We start from the raw sequence: 17,406 nt of genomic DNA on the forward strand, positions 1-17,406 counted from the left end.
CCGCCGCCCCGCATGGAGCTGTCAGCCATCGGCGAGCAGGTGTTCGCAGTGGAGAGCATCCGGAAGAAGCGCGTGCGGAAGGTGAGGCTGCCCCCGGGGGCGGCTCCCGGGACCCCTTATGAAGGGGTCCTCCTTCCCCAGCGCCGCCTCTTCACGTTGGGGGGGTGAGGGCCCGAGCAGCCCCGCCCCCGGGCCGGCTCCCGGTTCCCTGGCCCGGTCCCCTAACCCCGCCACCTTGTAGGGTGAGTAGAATAAAAGTTGTCGCCCCAGGATGCCGGGGCCAGCCGTGGCCGCCTGCGCCAGACAGCCGAGCGGACGGCGCGCGCTCCCCGAGCGCCATCGCGTCTTCTCCGCCAGCCCATTCTCAGCAGGGGGAGACTGAGGCCGAGGTGAAGCAGCAGCCACGGTGGGGCTCCAACTCGGAACTGTCGAGTCCTCCGCACCAGGTCCCTGAAGTTGGGGGGGGGGGGCAGAACTTGGGGCAAGTCGAGCCCAGGTCCCAGCCCACGGCTCGGAGGTGCTGCCGGACTTTGTCCCTCGGGGATCCCGCGTCTTCGCCGGCCTCCCCCGGGCGCGCGTCCTCCGCACCCCCTGGGCCTGCGAGGCCTCACGCTGTGCGGGGCATCCTCGAGGCTCCGCCCCCTCCGCCGTCTCCGAAACACACACCCTGCGGCCCGAGGGGCGCCTGCCACCCGGGGCTCCGCCGCGCGCCTCCAGGCTGGACTTTGGCAGCCCCGGTTCCCGCCGTCTACGCTGCCCGCGCACGTGTTTGCTGAGTGGGGCTCGCCCCAAACTGGAAATCCGGACGGAAAGTCTCCGGGAAAAGTTCCTCTCCTCGCACCCGCTGTCCTGCTTTACAACCTCGTCTTCGTGTGCAACCCTTCGGAGACTCCAGTGAGCACAACCGGGAGGAGCCTTGGAGGGGTCCCCGCACCCATCTGATGGGAGCAGAAACTGAGGCCCAGGATGGAGAAATGACCCACCAAAGGTCACAGGACAGGATACAGGCAGGAGCAGAACTGGAGCAAAGATTGCCTGATGATGGTCCCACCTTTCAAGAGAGATGTCAGTCGTCTAGCTTGGATCAGGGCAGAGGGTCAAGGTGGACCACTGGTCTCCTCCCTTCTCTCAGGTCCTTTGAGATTGCACATTCTCATATTCTTGGGGCTTTTCCCTCTGGTCTTTTTTTTTTTTTTTAGGGAGAATTCATTTATTCATCTTAGCTTTCTCTGTGGTGCCTTACAGGTAGTGTAACCTGAGACACAGTGAATGCCCCTTACAAGGTGGACATGAGGGTACCCAGTCAGTCACTGGAGGGTGGAGTAAGGATCCAGTCTGTACCAGGCACTGTTGTAAGCCCCAGAATGCATCCCTCCCCTCCCAGATCTGGCTTGCTGGCAGAGGAGATAAAACAGTGAAGGAGGAAGTTAATACAGGTGTTTTCAGAAGGGTTCTTTGAAGAGGGGACAAATCTTAGCTGTAAAGTTGTGGTGTGGGTGGGCTTCGTGGACTGATGAGATGGGACTGAAAACTTAAAAGACCCCCTTGATTCAACTCCACCTCCCAAAACGGCTGGGGAGGGGGAAAATGGTTTCGGTGGGGACAGTGCTAGAATTCTCATCTGCCCTAGAAGAGGGCCCTGTTCAGTTTCTGGCCAGTGCACACCTTGAGCAAATCCACCTGTTTCCTGTCATTGGAGGCTTGCATGTTCTGAGGCTAAGCAAGTTTAGCAGAATTTCCAGACTAACATGGACTAGGAAGAAAAGCCTCTCAATCTACTTCAGAAAGTCAGCCAGTTAAAACTCTATGGAAAAAAAATCCTCCAACTCTGTAGAACACATGGCCAAGGGTCTGATTCAGTGTCAACAATTACAGTGACCTTGAGAGGGAGCCTGGCTTTATAGTCTCCCAGTTGGAGTTGTGACCACCTCTTCTGAAGATGAGGACTTTAAACCTTCTCTGGGACAGTCCTGAAGTCACTTGCCTCTCGCCTTCAGCTGCAGACAACTTCTCTTGGGACAGGGTTGATGGCAGCTTGAGTTAAAAGTGGCAAGAGGAACAGCCAAGGAAGTATTCCAGGATTTGGAGAATCTAACAGTCTTAAAAGAGGCTTGTGATTGGGATCATACTGTGGCTCTCTGGTCATGCATGTCTCCTCCTTGGCCTCAGTTTTCCCTCGTGTGATATGAGGTGTCGGTCCCCCAGCTCCACTCTTCTGCCCCAGCACTGTGTTCTCGTAGTGTCCGGATGCTCATGTGACACCCAAATGTAGGAGCCTCTGAGTTGGCAAAGATGTGCTGGAGGGTCCCAGACTTCGTATTTGTTGGGGACCCCTGCCTGCAGAGAGGATCTGAGATTGAGGGGTGGTCGAGGAGACTGCATACTTCACCATGTTTGTTTCTCTCTCTCTGTTCCCAGGGTAAAGTCGAGTATCTGGTGAAGTGGAAAGGATGGCCCCCAAAGTAAGATTCCTCTGTGTGTGTGTGTGTGTGTGTCTGCCTGCCCCTCGGACCTCCTCCTGCCTTTTGCCCCCTCCCTGCCAGCTTCCAGCTCCAGTTCCTCTTATAAGTGCTTTCAATGGGTTAGCTGACCATTCTCTTCTCTGCCAGCTGAGAGGAGCACACAAGGGTCTGGGTGGGCCACCAGCTTCGCTTCTCTCCACACCCCCCTCGCTCCTCCCCTTCCTCTGGGTTTTCTCGGCACTTGGGAGGCAAAGGCTCAGCACCTTTACTTCAGAGATGGCTGCTGGTCAGAGGGAGGGGCTTCTGACCTACTGCTGGTTGTGGGGAGGGTCTGTGGAGCTGGGCGTGGAAGTCTAGTGAGTGAAGCACCGAGCCTTCGGTGCCAGTGTCGCTGGGGCAGAGCCTGAACCCACCTCGCCACAGACCCGGTAGGTTTCCATGTGACCTGTAAGGAAACAGAGAAAGGAAGCAGCTTGCCTTAGGTCAAGTGGAAGCAGAGCTGGACACACATCTGTTACCCCATCTCCATCAAATCAGTTCTACCCTACAAGATAGAGCAGGACATGTAGGGTTTCCAAGGCTGTAATCTTTAGGAAGTAGACTGCCGAGGCTTTCTCTCCTGGAGTGGCTGATGGATTCGAACTGCTGACCTTTGGTTAACTACTACACCACTTGCCTCTTTAGCCATGAGTGAGGCTTCATCATTTTCCGGTATTTTCTCAGTGGGAACTGCAATATCACCATCACAGAGTGGGCAGGGAGCGGACTAGGTGGAAGACTTCCTGGGTTGCCCCACCACCCCTGCTCAGGACCAATCGGGAGCCCTCCTAGCAGCCTCCCAGGAGGGAGTTATAAGGAAAAGAACAAATGAGCTGGCCAGGTCTCCCATTGGTCTATGAGCATCCCTGCCCCTTGAGACTGACTTCCTGGAAACCCCCTCAGCCCCTGAGGGGCAGATGTCTGTGCCAGGGGCTTTCTCATCTGTAGCTTTTGGGGCTGACCTGATACTGGGTCCTGGAAGCGCTTGTTGGGGAAGGGTGCACATGGTGGAGAGAGGCAGCCGAGGGGAAGACGGCCTCCCATGCTCCAAGAGTTCTCTTTCTGCTCTGAGGTCCAGCCTCTGGTCTCCTCTCACTAAAGGGCACATTTGAGGGTGGGTCACAGGCATCCTGGAGACTACAAGTAGTGACTGGTCTATAGCAACCCCCTTGTTATATGCTGTTGAGTCGGAACCAACTCAGAGCTGACCCTGCAGCGGGTTTTCAGAGGTTGTAAATTGCCTGGGAGGAGATTGCTCATCAGCTGGTCAATAGGAACCATATGCCTTTGGGTTGGCAGCGCAGCTCCTTACCACTAGGCGACCAGAGCCTCCTGTAGTCTGCCTTGGGTCTTCCCAACACAGTGGATGTGAAGGAGGATCCTCTTCTCTTCTGGGCTGATCAAGGTAGACTCATGACCCGGGGGTGGGAGGAGGGAAGAAGTGAGAGGAGGCGGGTGAAGAGCCCTGAGCGAGCTAGAGCTAGAAAGAGAAGTTGCCGAGTGGCGAGTGGCGGCAGAGGGCACCCGTTCCCTGGGCTCGTCACCTCCCTCACAGCTTATATCCCAGGAGGGCACTGCATCGAGCTGGGCTGACCCTCGCCCTGGTCTTCAGGCTCTCTTGGCCGTTTCTTCCTTCTCTCCAGTCCATCTTTGGAAAGATTGCTTTCTCTAAACAGATTGTTGTTTCACTGTATAGTCAGAACCAACTCAGAGCTGACCATCAGGGAGGTTTGCAGAGGCTGTAAAGGATGTGGGAGGAGTCTGCCCATCTTTCTCCTGGGGAGCAGCTGTGCCTTTGATTCAAACTGTGCTTGTGGATTGGCAGTGTACCTCCTTACCACCGGTAGGCCACCGGAGAGGCACTTATTAAGTGAGGCTTCCCATTGTTCTCGATCCCAAATGAGTGCACAGCCCATCAGAGCAAGAGAAGGGACTAGCATCCCAGAGCAGAGTCCCTGCAGGATTCTTTGGCCTGTCCCCCAGTGCTGGGGAGATGGCCCCTTTGTGTGATTCTTTTACTATGCTAAGGCCACCAGGTGGACCCCTGTGTGTGCTGTTGGAGGCCCTTCCCCAGGGGCTTCTGGGAATCCTGGAACAGGACCTGACTGGGCCACGTGGCTCCCTCACACTTTGGTCCAGGCCTGGCTGCCCATGCCACACTCACGGGCTTTGGGCTCCAGTGGGTCTACATGGAAGAGCGCCTGTGGCAGTTAGTTAGACGTTGCTGACTGAGCTCTGCCGGTGGGTGCGGGAAATCGAGGTGGCCACAGAAACTGCTCACCCGGCTGCCTCCCCGGGGTGTGCGCCCTACTCGCCGCACCGCAGCTGTGCTTCTGGCTGCAGAGATGGGACTTAAGTGTTCAGTTATTATTAACAGGGACAGTAAACAATGACCAGGCTGCCAGTCATGCCAGCTGCACTTGGGTAGATTCTGGCACATGGAGACCCCGAAGGGCAAAGCAGAACTGCCCATGGAGTCTCCACAACCTCTGTGGAGAAAGATGTGGCCATCTGCCCTCCCAGAGATCACAGCCTGCTGACCGTCAAGCCCTGCTCTGCGCCAGGCTTGGACCCACTGAATTGCCTGTGCTGGTGCGAGGCGCGTGGAGTTGTTTCGGTCTCATGTCAGCCCTGATACAACAGGATGACCCGGTGCCCAGGCCTGTGCCATCCTCAGAGTCTGCAGCCGTGTGCTGAAGTCACTGTTGGTCCAGCTCATTGAGGATCTTCCATTATGGCCAACCCTCTGTTTTAACATGCATGATGTCCTGCTCCAGAGACCAGGAGTTGCCCACAGGGGCTCGTTTTATAAACAGAAGCCCACAGTGGAGAAGAGGCCTTGCCTCTTGTTGTACAGTTGGGGTCACATGTGACGTAAGGGCTGCCTGACCCCAGGCTTTGGGGGCTTGTGTTGTGATACCCAGCTAGCTTCAATGGGCAGTATTGAGGCTCTGCACCGCCATCTTCGTGCTTTTGAATCGCGTTCTGGATTCCACCTGTGTGACCCAAGGTAAAAACCTCCACCTCTCTGAGGCTCCATTCCCCATCCGGAAAATGAGACCCTAACTCCCAGGGCCTCGACCACCACCTGAGACCAGGAGAGGTAGGATCTTACTCCACAGCTGCTCCCTCCAAGGATGGGCTTAGGCAGCTGCAACCCCACATCCTGGGTTTGAACTCTCGCCTGGCGTCTGCCTTGGGCCGTGACTCCGAGCCAGGCTTGCTCTCTAGGCTTTTAAAGTTCACTTGCCTCTATTTGGTTTTCATGACGACCACATTGATCTAAGTACTTTCTGTGGCTTAACACATCTAATCCTCAAACGACTTCAGGAGACAGGGACTAATTACCACCTCCACTTTATGGAAGAGAAAGCCGAGGGGTCCCCCCAGACAGTGGCGCCCTGCCCAGGAGCCCCTGTTCATGGACAGCGCTGCCCACTTGGGGCAGCTTACAGCCTGGCGTTTACAGGTGTGCTGTCATGGCCAGGCTCTGGGGGACCCTGGGTCCGCTTGGCACCGAGCCCCTTCGTCCCAGCGCCCCGGCTGAGCAGAGGCTGGCCGGGAGGGGCTGTGCGCCCCCGGCCTGGCTGGAGTCTGCGCGCAGAGCCCGGCTTGTTTACCGGCTCCCAGCCGGCGGGTGGGGCGGTCACGTGGCCGTGTTTATCTCGGGCCGCTTGTCCCCGCCTCTGTCCCCCATTGGCTTGCGACATGGCCGACGCCACCGGGGGTGTGCGTGCGCGAGCCCTGCCGCTGAAGGCGGGGAGAGTCGGGGTTCCCGCCCCAAGCTACTGTGCCCTCATGAGATTTTAGGGATTCGGGTGTGGGCTAGCCCATCTCCCTGCAGCCCGGGAACACTCAGGCCACATGCTTTCCTGGCTGAAGCCTCGAGGTTCCTCCGCTTTGAGGGGGCAGGGAAAGCACCCCTACTTTACGATGGAGAGTCCAGGAGGTTAAGAAGTTGGTGCACGCCCCTCTCTCCAAGCCAGACACAGCCTCACCTCCTTCTGCCATCTGTGTCAAGATCGGGCCAGCAGAGCCTTCACCCGGTCAAGGAGGCAAAGTGACTTACAGGCTGGTACTTACTCGGGCAGTGCCCTCAGGCAGGCAGCTTCGCCTCTGTGCCTTCATCTGTCAAATGGGGCCAATAACAGAACCTGCCTACCTGGTAGAGGAGTGGAGGGGTTCCTGGCCTGCGGCCACCCCGACATCTCGCTGTTACAGTGATGGTGGCGCTTCATCTCGCTGTTACAGTGACAGTGGCGCTTGTTATTCTTGAGAGAAGGAAATTGAGGGGCAGGGAAGGGTAGGGATTTACCAGAAATCACATGGCAACTACATCAGAAAAAAAAAAAAAGAGCCAAAAAGCCCCAAACCAAACATGGGGAAGTGGTCAGGACAGAGCAGACTAGACTAGTGATAGATATCCAACAGCTGGAGGAGGAGCACAAACCCAGGAACCCCTTTTTTAAAAAATTTTTAAAGTAATTTTTGTGTGTGTGTGTGTACCATCAAATCGAATCTGACAGGAGGAGATTGTTCCTCCTTCTCCAGCGGAGCATCTGGTGGATTCGAACCACGCACCTCTGAGATTGCAGTGAAGTTTCTTGCCACTAGGCCACCAGAGCTCCCTTGGAGCCCCCTTTCTTGTTATTACAGTGGAGAACATGCCACGTTTATTTGGGGAGTTGGGTGACCTGCAGTCTCTGGGGCCTCTGGTCACTTACAGTTTGGGCCTCACCTAGTTCACTTTCGTTTTCTGCAGGGGTGAGTGAAACTGCCAGGACTTGAGCAGCCCTTCTCTGAGCACCTGTGTGGGGGTGGAGCCAGCACCCAGGGGCGGAGCTGTATACTCAACTGTGTGTGTGTGGGGGGGTGTCACCCGTAATCAGGGCCCAGGCCAGGCACCAAAAACCTTGTGCGGGGAGGGCTTGGAAGGAGCATCTGGGAAAGCGATGAGGATGACAAGGAGTCCAGTGCAGGGCCAGGCTGCCAGGAGGCTGTGCAGCGTGTACAGAGGGAGAGAGGTGTGGCGGTCACTGCTGCCATCTGGCCTGTGAGGTCCTCTGGGCCGAGCCCCTGGCACAGAACAGTTGTGCACACCTGACGGGGAAGAACAGAGGGAAGGAGGATGCTGCCCTGGGCGGCTGTGGATCACTGCTGAGTGTCGCAGGAGGCACTCCGGTCATTTAGGATGAAGTCTTAGCTGATTAGGGTCAGGGACTGACTGCTGTGGCTCTCTGCCTCCTCACACCTCCCTGATGCCTGTTCATCTCCCTTCTTATCTTGGAGCTCCACAGCACAGCCTCTGACAGAATCATAGAACACTGCAGAAATACACACTTCTAAAGCACAGTGGCATAGTAGGATATGTAGATGTTGACGTGCTAACTCAAAGGTCAGCAGTTCAAATCCACTAGATATTCTCCAAGAGAAAGAGGAGGCTGGCTCTCCTGTTAAGATTGGCAGTGTCGAGAACCGAACCGATCACCCCCATGAGGCAGAATGGACTCTATGGAACAGGTTCGGTTTGGGCTTATTTATAACAGGATTTTGCATTTTTAGAGGCATGCTAGGATAACTTTTAAAATACCATCATTTAAACAGCAATGTGAGCCACTCCAAAGGCAGGTAATAAGTAAACCTCAGAGTAAGTGGGGCATTCCCTGGTCTGGGGTGGTGTCCAGTCCCTGTAGGAATTCCAGGAGGGGTGCCATGTTCTTGGATAATTGATCATTGGACCATTAGGCAGAGACTTGTTGAGGTCTTGGCTAGAGACAAAAGGAGCTACAGAGGCATCTGGGAAGTGAAACATGGCAGAGGACACGGAGGGGAGCAGCTTAAGTCCCCCGCTCTCACGAGGCACAAGCCGTGTGCCAGGCCCTGCTCTGGGGAGCTGGGGTTTAACCCAGTCAGCACACCCTGCTTTTCTAGGAGCAGGAGTGGGGCCCAGCCATGGAGTGGATTGTTCTGGCTTTGGCTTGCACGGCCAGCGAGGGTGATGCTGGGGTATAGACACGGCCCATCTTTTCCAAGTGGCTCTCTGCCACTTCCTCTTGACCCTCTTAAGACAGGGCATCCTGGGACCTACAGGGCCTGTTTGTTGTGGGCCTTTCATGAGTCTGAGGTGACTGTGTTGTAACGGAGTTGGGCACAGTCATGATGTGATCCGTGTTCAGTTGAAGGAGTTCTAGTGCCAGGGGAGCCCCAAGAAGTCCTCAGCCTAACCCTGAGTGCCCAGTGACAGCTCCTCCGAGTGGCCATTATGCTGGACCAGGAAGGGACACAGGCCTGCAGACGGCAGCCCAGGGGACAGCAGAGGCCTCTATGACCGCCAGCTGGGGGCAGAGTGTCACTGATCTTTTGTCTCTCTCTCCGCAGGTACAGCACGTGGGAGCCAGAAGAACACATCCTGGACCCCCGCCTGGTCCTGGCCTATGAGGAGAAGTAAGAGGCCACTGCTGGGCTTCAGCAGGCTCAGGGCTTTTGTAGCGGGCCTGCTCTTGGCTCTGTCGAGGGACTGTGGGGAGGGGGGAGGACGTTCTCTGGGGCAGTGGGATCAGTCTGGCCTGCAGCTGGCAGAGGATGGCACCAAGGCTCAGCAGCCGAGGGCCTGGGTCCCTTTCCTGTCGCTGGGTGATGTCTGCTGCTTCCTCTACTCCCAGATCTCCCCACAGCTGTGAAGTGGGCCGCCCCAGTAACGCTGTCCTGATTTCTCCATCAAGGGGGAGTTTGATTTGAGGCCAGGGATGGCAAAGTGCATCAGCTGGGTGTGAGGGGCAGGGTCACCGGTGCTGGTGGTGCCAGAGCAGCAATGAGCCTCCCTGAGATGACACTGTCCATGTGCCATGTCCCACCTGGACGCCTCCTGGCTGAGTGGTCTGTGGCTCTGGCCCAGCCTGGCCTCTCAGGGCCTCTGTCTCCCACCTGGAAGGGACCAGTGAATGGCTTGAGTGTCTACACAGAGGCCCCGAGACCTGTAATTCTCAGGGACAGTACAGGCTGGTGTGTGACTGCTGTGTCGTTGTGTGTGTGTGTGACTTTGACAATAGAGCTGCTTCTCCTGGTGCAGCCTTCTGAGGAGAAGCCAGCCTGCCTTCCCAGCGGCCCAGCTCTGAGCTCTCCTGACTCCTTGTCATTTCCCGGTACCAAATCAAAGGAACCTGTCATTTCCTCTAAAATTCAGGCTATCCCCACCCCACAGCTTCTTCTGGTGCCCAGCTGCTCAGCAGGGCCTGGCCTGAGGAATGACTTGGAGTTTGATGTGATTAGAGACCATGAGGCTGATGGCAGCCTGAGCTCAAACCTTACTGCTGCCACTCACCCACTGCGAGGTGCAGGGCAAGGCCTTTTCTCTCTCTGAGTCTCAGTCTCCCCATCTGTGAAATAGAGATAACAGTGCTCCCCTCTTGGGGTTCTCGTGGGGAGCACAGGTGTGTGAATGCACGTGCACACTACTAAGTCTGGGCACACGTGTGCGTTCTCCTCCATGCGTGTGCGTTGGCGGTTTGGGGGAAGCTAGATGATTCTGCCATGGGCAAGAGAGGTGGTCCCTGCTTCCGTGCAGGTTTCAGAAGCTCTGTCCTGTGGGGGCTCCTGTCAGCTAGAGTTGACTCGGCGGGAGTGAGTGAGTGGACTCGTTCTTGCGTTTGTTCCACAAATATCTATTGAAAGTCAAGAAAGGGGGCATCGTGTTTGTCGAAGGGATGGTCAGCGCAGTCCTCCCTGGCGTGGACCGAGAGGGTGACCCTGGGAGTGGTTCAGACACTCAGTGATGAGAGGGTGACTCAGCAATATGAGGGGAGGCCCTGTCCCAGGCAGGCCCTGTCCCAGGTGCTGAGGCACAACTGGACGAACCTGGCAGTCCCTCCCACCTCAGGCTCACATCCCAGTTCTGCAGTGCAGGAAAAGTAAATGACTAGGTGCTGTGAGCAGCGCCACGTGGTGGCGAGTGCAGCCTAGGGGCTAGGAGTGAGGGGAGCAATGTTCTCCATGGAACGATGATGACAAGGGATGAGGGTACTTCAGAGATCAGTGGGCGGGTTGGGTGGGCGGTGTGTGAAAAGGCCCTGGGACGAGGCATGGGTCTGGGGTGAGGGATGTTAGCTGAGATTGGGCAGCAAAGAAATGGGGCAGTGCTGAGGGGAACACCCTTTTAGTCCTGGGAGAAGATTTGGATCTCATTTTGAACGAGTCAGAAAAGTCATCAGTTGAGGAAGGCATGAGGTGCATGGAGACACCCACAAATCTGCTGTCTTGGAAAACAAGTGAGTGCATTGGAGCTGTTCATGTCCCCCACAAATAGTCACCTTTATTGAAGGAGAAGGATGGGTAATCTCCTCCCGTGCAATTAACTGCCTCTGAAAACCCACCAGAGAGTCAGCTGTGGGTCGGTTCCAACTCAACGGGACATAACGACAACAGTAACTCTTATCTGTCATTATTAAAAGTCTGAATTGTAAACAAATTCTTGAGCTGGTGGCTCATAGCCATGTCTTGACATCAACATGAGCTTCAGTCACAGTCTGTCATTTGTTGACCACGGAGCACATTTTGTCACGAATAAGATTCAGGCCATGGAAGTTGGCGAGGCAGACTTTGCCTTGAACATCCTCAGTAATTAGCTTGAATTTTCTGAATGCAAACTCATCATTTTGCAAATCAGCAAGGCTCACTTAAAAAACACCACCCTTTAGTCCGTCACATGCGACCTTGATTCCTTGAGCTCTTGTCATTAATGTCTTCCCAATAGTTCTTACATTGAACGTTGTTGTTAAGTGCCCTCGAGTTGAGCATGACTCATAGCGACCCTGTGAACAAAAGACCTGAACCTGGTTCTATAACTACCGTTTCTCTAAGTTCATAGAGTTTCCAAAGGCATATTGTTTAGGAAGTGGATGCCACTACTGCTTCCAAGCCTGTCTTAATCTGGGAGCTCCACCAAACACTGTCCACCATGGGTAACTGTCAGGGCATTTGACACACCAGTGGCACAGAGTTTAGTATCACAGCAACCCCAAGTTATCTCAGTACAGCAGGCCAGTGCTGTACCCCTTAGAAGAATGTTAGTTGCCAAACTTAGTTAACACCAGCAGCCCGAGGGCCCAGCCGACTTTTAAACACCAAGGCCCTCCACCAGGTGCTATTGATGCTAAACCAGAGGCTTCCTGCCACGGCACGTTGTTCATTAAATCCAGCAAATCCAATCAGCGCACACACAATTGTGAACAAAATTAAAAAACAACCAAACAGTGCACATCTGACCCTCAACCAACACAAAGCATCCCATCTTCCAGAATCCAGCCTCTTCATACATCAGCCTCCAAACAGGAGACGGGGCCCCCTAACTTTTAAATACCAAGGCCCTTCACCAGGTCCGGTTGACTCCTAACAGGCAGAAGGCCTTTGGTGGCAGAAGTCGTCAGAACTTCAGCATTGGGCAACATCTCTGTGCCTCAGCTGCCACTGCTGTACCGTGGGGTTACTAAGAGTGGTCTGTCAGATGGTGGTGTGAGGATGGAAGCATTGAGAGCAGTGCCTTGCCCAGAGTGCCCACCGTGTGATGATGATCATAATCAACTGGCCATCATTATTGTTAGCCTTTTGCCCCAAGCCCTTCCCTCTTCCCTCTACTGCGTCGTCTTCCTTTTAGTCCACCCTCACTTTGCTATCTGAGTCTTTCCACCTCCTATGTTGTTGAATACTAGGTCTCTCTCTGACTTCTCCCAGGAGCCCCAGTATCTGATTGACAAGGGATCCTCTTGGTCCAGAAAAGGCAACTGAGGCTCAGGGAAGGGAAGGGTCTCCTTTGGGTCAGGGCAGAGCCGGGCTCGGAAGGTGTCCTGACACCCAGCCCTGGCTTGAGATAAGAGGCCCAGCCTGCAGGAACGGGCTCAGCAGGCCTTTGGTGTCTGTTTAGAATGCTGGTTCCAGGGCCCTACCACAGCCCCAGGAGACTGACCCCTACATGGTGCTCAAACATGGGAGATGCCTGGGGGTGGAGTCATCTGGCCTGACGTCATCACCCACCAGTCAGGGGAAAAGGGTCTGCAGGTTCCTTCCAAGTGTGGGCTCAGGAATGAGAAGGGGCTGGCAGAAGGGAAGGACTTCCCAGTGCCATACCACCAGGCACTGTTGTTGGCCTGTGTTGTCACACATGTGGCTCTGCTCTCGTCCTCACGGTGGGCCTGGTGTGTTTGTGTCCATAAGAGAGGAGGGTCCCCAGCAGAGACTGACGCCAGCTAGACATTATCTAGGCTATGTATTCTCCCTACTCGACTAGATGGACATCTGGACAGAGCGCTGTCCTGAGCATTTGGAGGCTAAGCTGTTGACAAGGCCCTGGAACACTTCTAAGTGAGAGACGAAACTGGAATCTAACTGTGGGGATCGCCAGTGGCATGTAGGGCAGGGGCATCCTTTGCATGTCCCTGGAGGCTGCACCTTTGGCAGGATGCCTCTCTGGGTCCCACCTCAGTGACTGTGACTTCCCTCTTCTTGCATGGGAAACCAAAGCCCTGCAGCTGAACTCCAGACCCCACTGTTGTGGCCTCGAGGGAGCAGTGGGGAGCTATGTCCCTGCATTGGGGAATAGCCTAGAGAGGGTGTCCCTTCCCCTAAAGACAGCAGCATGGGGGGATGAAGTAGACACCCTCTTCTCCCTAAATGTCAGCGCTGTGTTCTTTTCTCTGCACCTAGGGAGGAGAGAGACCGATCGTCAGGGTACAGGAAGAGAGGGCCAAAGCCCAAGCGGCTTCTGCTGCAGGTAATCCGCCCACTTTCATGCCTCTTCGCCTCTACCAGCGATATCCCTTCCTGCCATACCCCTTTGGGCCTTCTCACTGGCCAGCTGACCGGATGGATGTGGCTGCCAGGGCATGGGGGCTGGGTGGGGAACAATTGGGTTAAGTTTTGATGGAAGGAGTTGGGGAAAGCCAGAATGTGGGCATGATACCAATGGAAGATGGCCTGGTGGGATGGGCCAGGGCTCCCAGAATCCTGGAAGCTTAAAACCAAACCCACGGGCATCCAGTGAGTCTGACACACAGCGGCCCGACTGGACTAGAATTGTCCCATGGGGCCCTGGGGCTTTGAGAAGCAGACTGCTCATCTTTCCTGTCAATGGCTGGGTTTAAACTACTGACCTTTTGATAAGTAGCCAAGCATTTTTAACCGTTCCACCAGCAGAGCGTCTTTTAAAAGCTTAGCCAAAAAGCCAAAACCCACTGCTGCTGATTGATTCTGGCTCACTCTCCATCGGGTCTCCAAGGCCATAAACCCTAACAGGAGGAGACCGCCCGGTTCCCGCCTCAGAGCAGCTGGAGGGCTGGAACTGTTTACCTTTTGGTTAGCGCCCAACACATAACCTGCCTTGTAAACATGTCCTTTTGATTATCTAAGTCCTCAAACGCTGAAATATTTGAGAAGTTAGACACAGAAACTTTAGAATTAAGTATGGAGGACTGGAATTGTAGAATCCCAAGAAATGGAGACTCAGAACTGTGGAATTCTTAGAGCACTTAGACCCTTGAGATGAACCTTTTTCCAGTGAGAAGAAACATCAGAAACCTTCTTGTCTAGTCAGGTGGGAGTTGCTGTCTGCGACATCCCGGGACAGTTCGGATGTGGGCCACTCGACCGACTCTGGTGCAGTGAACAGGAAGTGGGGTTGGAGCAGTGTGGTTTTGTGCTTGGCCAGACGCTTCACTTGTCAGACTTCAAGGTTTTCTACTTATAAAGAGGGAGGATTAAGAATACCTGCTCGCTTTAATTCGGTAAGGGCCACCTGGTATTTGAAATAAGAATTCTTGAGTGGACCGGACTGTTTTGCACTTGACTGTTAACCTAAAGGTTGTTGGCTTACAGCCACCCAGCAGTGCCACATAAGAAAGACCTGGCGGTCTGTACGTGTAAAGATGAGAGCTTAGACAGCCCTTGGCACACAGCTCCACTCTGAGCCATGGCATGAACTCAGTGCACCAGGCTTGGTTTTGGCACGTGTGGCGTGGGCTCTGTGAGCTTCTTGTCCACTGCTGACTGTAGCCCACCACATGCTACCTCCAGGGTGGGCGTTCTGATTATCTACTGCTGTGTAATAAATTACCCGCTGGCTGAACAACTGCAGGAATAAGCATTTAGAGTCACACCCAGCTCTGTGGGTCAGCAGGGGGAGTGCTCCAGCTGGCTTGGTCGTGGGCCTGGCTCAGGGTGCAGCCCGCTGTCACCTGGGGCTGCCATCATGTGAAGGTCTGCGTAAGGCTACAGGTGGCTCACTCATGGACCGGCCCCAGGGACCTCTCTGTGGGGCTGCCGCAAGTCCTGAGAGGGCCTCTGGCTTCCCCAAGACGGAGTGATGAATGAGAGAGGACGCCGCAGTGTTGTATGACCTGGTGTCAAGAGTTATCCTCCCTCCATTCAGTGGGAGAGTGTGTGTCTAGGAGGTAGTGCCACTGGGGGCATCTGGGAGGTGGCAGGGGCTTGCTGCAGGAGTGAGGCACCCAGCCCCTCCAGAGTCTCCCCTACCTGTCCCAGCTTAGCCCTGCTCAGCCCCTCTACTCTCATCCCTGGAGGAGGAGGAGTGGGCGTAAGCAGGCAGGCTGGAGAAGGGAAGCTGTGTTGTGGCTTCTGCCTCCCTGTCTAGGAGGTTTTGATCTCAGAGGGCACATCTGGCGGCCTCCTCCTCATCCTGTTGGCCCCTGGTGACAGGAGGCCATCAAAGGAAGCATCCCAGAGGGATCCAGGGGCTTCACCATCTTGGCACCAAGTTTTTTTCTTGATTTCTCATGCTTTCCCCCCAAAGTCAGTAAGACAAACTCCAAATCCCAGCTGTTTGGGCAGAAGAATGTGTACCCGGCTCCGTTTTACCAGGCGGAGCACTGGCTGGGGTGAGGTATAGGCAGTCTCCACCGACGGCGCTCTACAGGCTGCCAAGGCTCTGTCCCTCCACAAGGGACTGCCCGTGTGCCCGGGGCAGCGCGTCCCCCTCCCCTCACACTTGTGCCAGGCAAGTGCAGGGTCAGCCTCGAGCCCCCTCTGGGAGCAGTGCTTCCTGTCCCAAGAAGAACTCCTAATTTTTGTGCTGCAAAACAGTGTGTCACTGGTACCTGTTGCTGCTGCTCTGCTGTTTCCCTGGAGCCCCTACCCGAGCTGCCAGTGGGGACGTGAGCGGGCGCTGCCGGGCCGCGAGGCACAGCTGGCCTCAGGCCGGCAGCTCGGGGTGGGCGACGGCGCAGCTCGTGGGGCGGGCGCGGGCGCGGGCGCAGTTGCGGGCAGGGCGCTCCGGCGGGAACCGCGCAGGAACCGCGTGCGTGCGGCATGTGCGCAGGGAGGGTGGGGCTGACGCGGTGCCCTGGTTGCCCCCGCAGCGGCTGTACAGCATGGACCTGCGCAGCTCCCACAAGGCCAAGGGCAGGGAGAAGCTCTGCTTCTCCTTGCCGCACCCACCCGGCAGCGGGAGCCCCGAGGGGGTGGTCAAGGCGGGGGCGCCCGAGCTGGTGGACAAGGGCCCCTTGGTGCCCACCCTGCCCTTCCCGCTCCGCAAGCCGCGCAAGGCCCACAAGTACCTGCGGCTCTCACGCAAGAAGTTCCCGCCCCGCGGGCCCAGCCGGGAGAGTCACAGCCATCGACGGGAGCTCTTCCTGCAGGAGTCCCCGGCCCAGGACGGCCTGCAGGCGGCCAGCGAGTGGGAGCCCGCTGAGCAGCCCCCTGAAGAGGAGGGTAAGACGCTCTGTGCCCAGGGCCCTGGATGCTGGACAAGTCCCTGTGGGTCTGCCTGCTCTCTGGCCCAGTGCCGAGAGAGGGGGCCACAACCTTGGGGACGTGCAGTCAAGGGACAGGCACAGTGACCGTGGCCCTGTGTCCACCCTGGGCGCACCCTGACCCTCTGCCCCAGTGGCTATTGTGGGCTGAACTCTGACCCTGCACCCGCGTGCCCACCCTGGGTGCACCCTGACCCACTGCCCCGGTGTCCATTGTGTGCTGAGCCCTGACCCTCACCCCTGTGCCCACTGTGGGCTGAGCCCTGACCCTCTGCCACTGTGCCCACCATGGTCTGGATCCTGCCAGATTGGAGACTTGGAGAGGGGACCTGGTGGAGGGGGCGCGGATGGCCTGCAGATGGTCCCTATTACTTGCTTTCCCTCACCATTTGCCCACGTGGTCCCTGTCTCTCTGTAGGAGATGCTGACCTGGCTGAGGGGCCCCCTTCCTGGACACCCGCGCTCCCTCCCAGTGAAGTGACTGTGACCGACATCACCGCCAACTCCATCACCGTCACCTTCCGCGAGGCCCAGGCGGCCGAAGGCTTCTTCCGAGACCGAAGCGCCAAGTTCTGAATCGTTGTTTTTACTTGTTTTTAAACTGTTTCTTTGGGGTGGGGGACTTCCAGAGATGGGGAGGGGGTAGGGCAGGGTAATTATTTTATTTGAAAAACAACATTGAAACAGGGAGGAGGGAAGTCGCAGCGCTTCCCCCCCACCTGCCCCTTGAGGGATGAGGGATGTTTACAGAAAGACTCCTGGCTCTTGAGGTCCTGCTCCGCAGGAGGGGGACAGTCACCTCCTGGACACCTCCACCGTCACCATTCTTCTAGAGGCACAGCAGTGGTTCCAGGAGCTCAGAAGGACAGGAAGACCCTGACCGGCTCCCGCGGGAGACCTTGCCTCCCTGCTTTTTCCTGGGCATGCCTTTTGAACTCCCCACTCCAGCTTTGCTGTGGAATGTGGAGGCTGGCCTTGAGGAGAGGTGAGGTCAGACAGGAGCAGGAGAGCATTACCTTTGAGAGGAGCCCATCACCCATCACCCTTCTGCTGGTAGCTCCGCCCCACCTCCTCTCACCTGTGCAGGTGTGCACACATGCGCCTGCCAATCGTCACATTTGTCCTGGTGCTGCGTGCACATGGTGTCTGCA

General features: G+C 56.2%; 1 protein-coding gene across 1 annotated transcript; it reads left to right on the forward strand.

Annotated features, from left to right (window-relative positions):
• Positions 1 to 12: 12 nt before the first annotated feature.
• On the forward strand, positions 13 to 16,831 carry CBX7 (chromobox homolog 7). The gene is made up of 6 exons (XM_006890111.1): positions 13 to 81; positions 2,419 to 2,462; positions 8,880 to 8,945; positions 13,197 to 13,263; positions 15,863 to 16,214; positions 16,674 to 16,831. The coding sequence occupies exons 1-6, from the start codon at positions 13 to 15 to the stop codon at positions 16,829 to 16,831; spliced, it is 756 nt and encodes a 251-aa protein (XP_006890173.1).
• Positions 16,832 to 17,406: the final 575 nt, after the last annotated feature.

Source organism: Elephantulus edwardii, unplaced genomic scaffold, assembly GCF_000299155.1.
Source record: "Elephantulus edwardii isolate Elephantulus edwardi_28Jun2011 unplaced genomic scaffold, EleEdw1.0 scaffold00086, whole genome shotgun sequence".
NCBI lineage: Eukaryota > Metazoa > Chordata > Mammalia > Macroscelidea > Macroscelididae > Elephantulus > Elephantulus edwardii.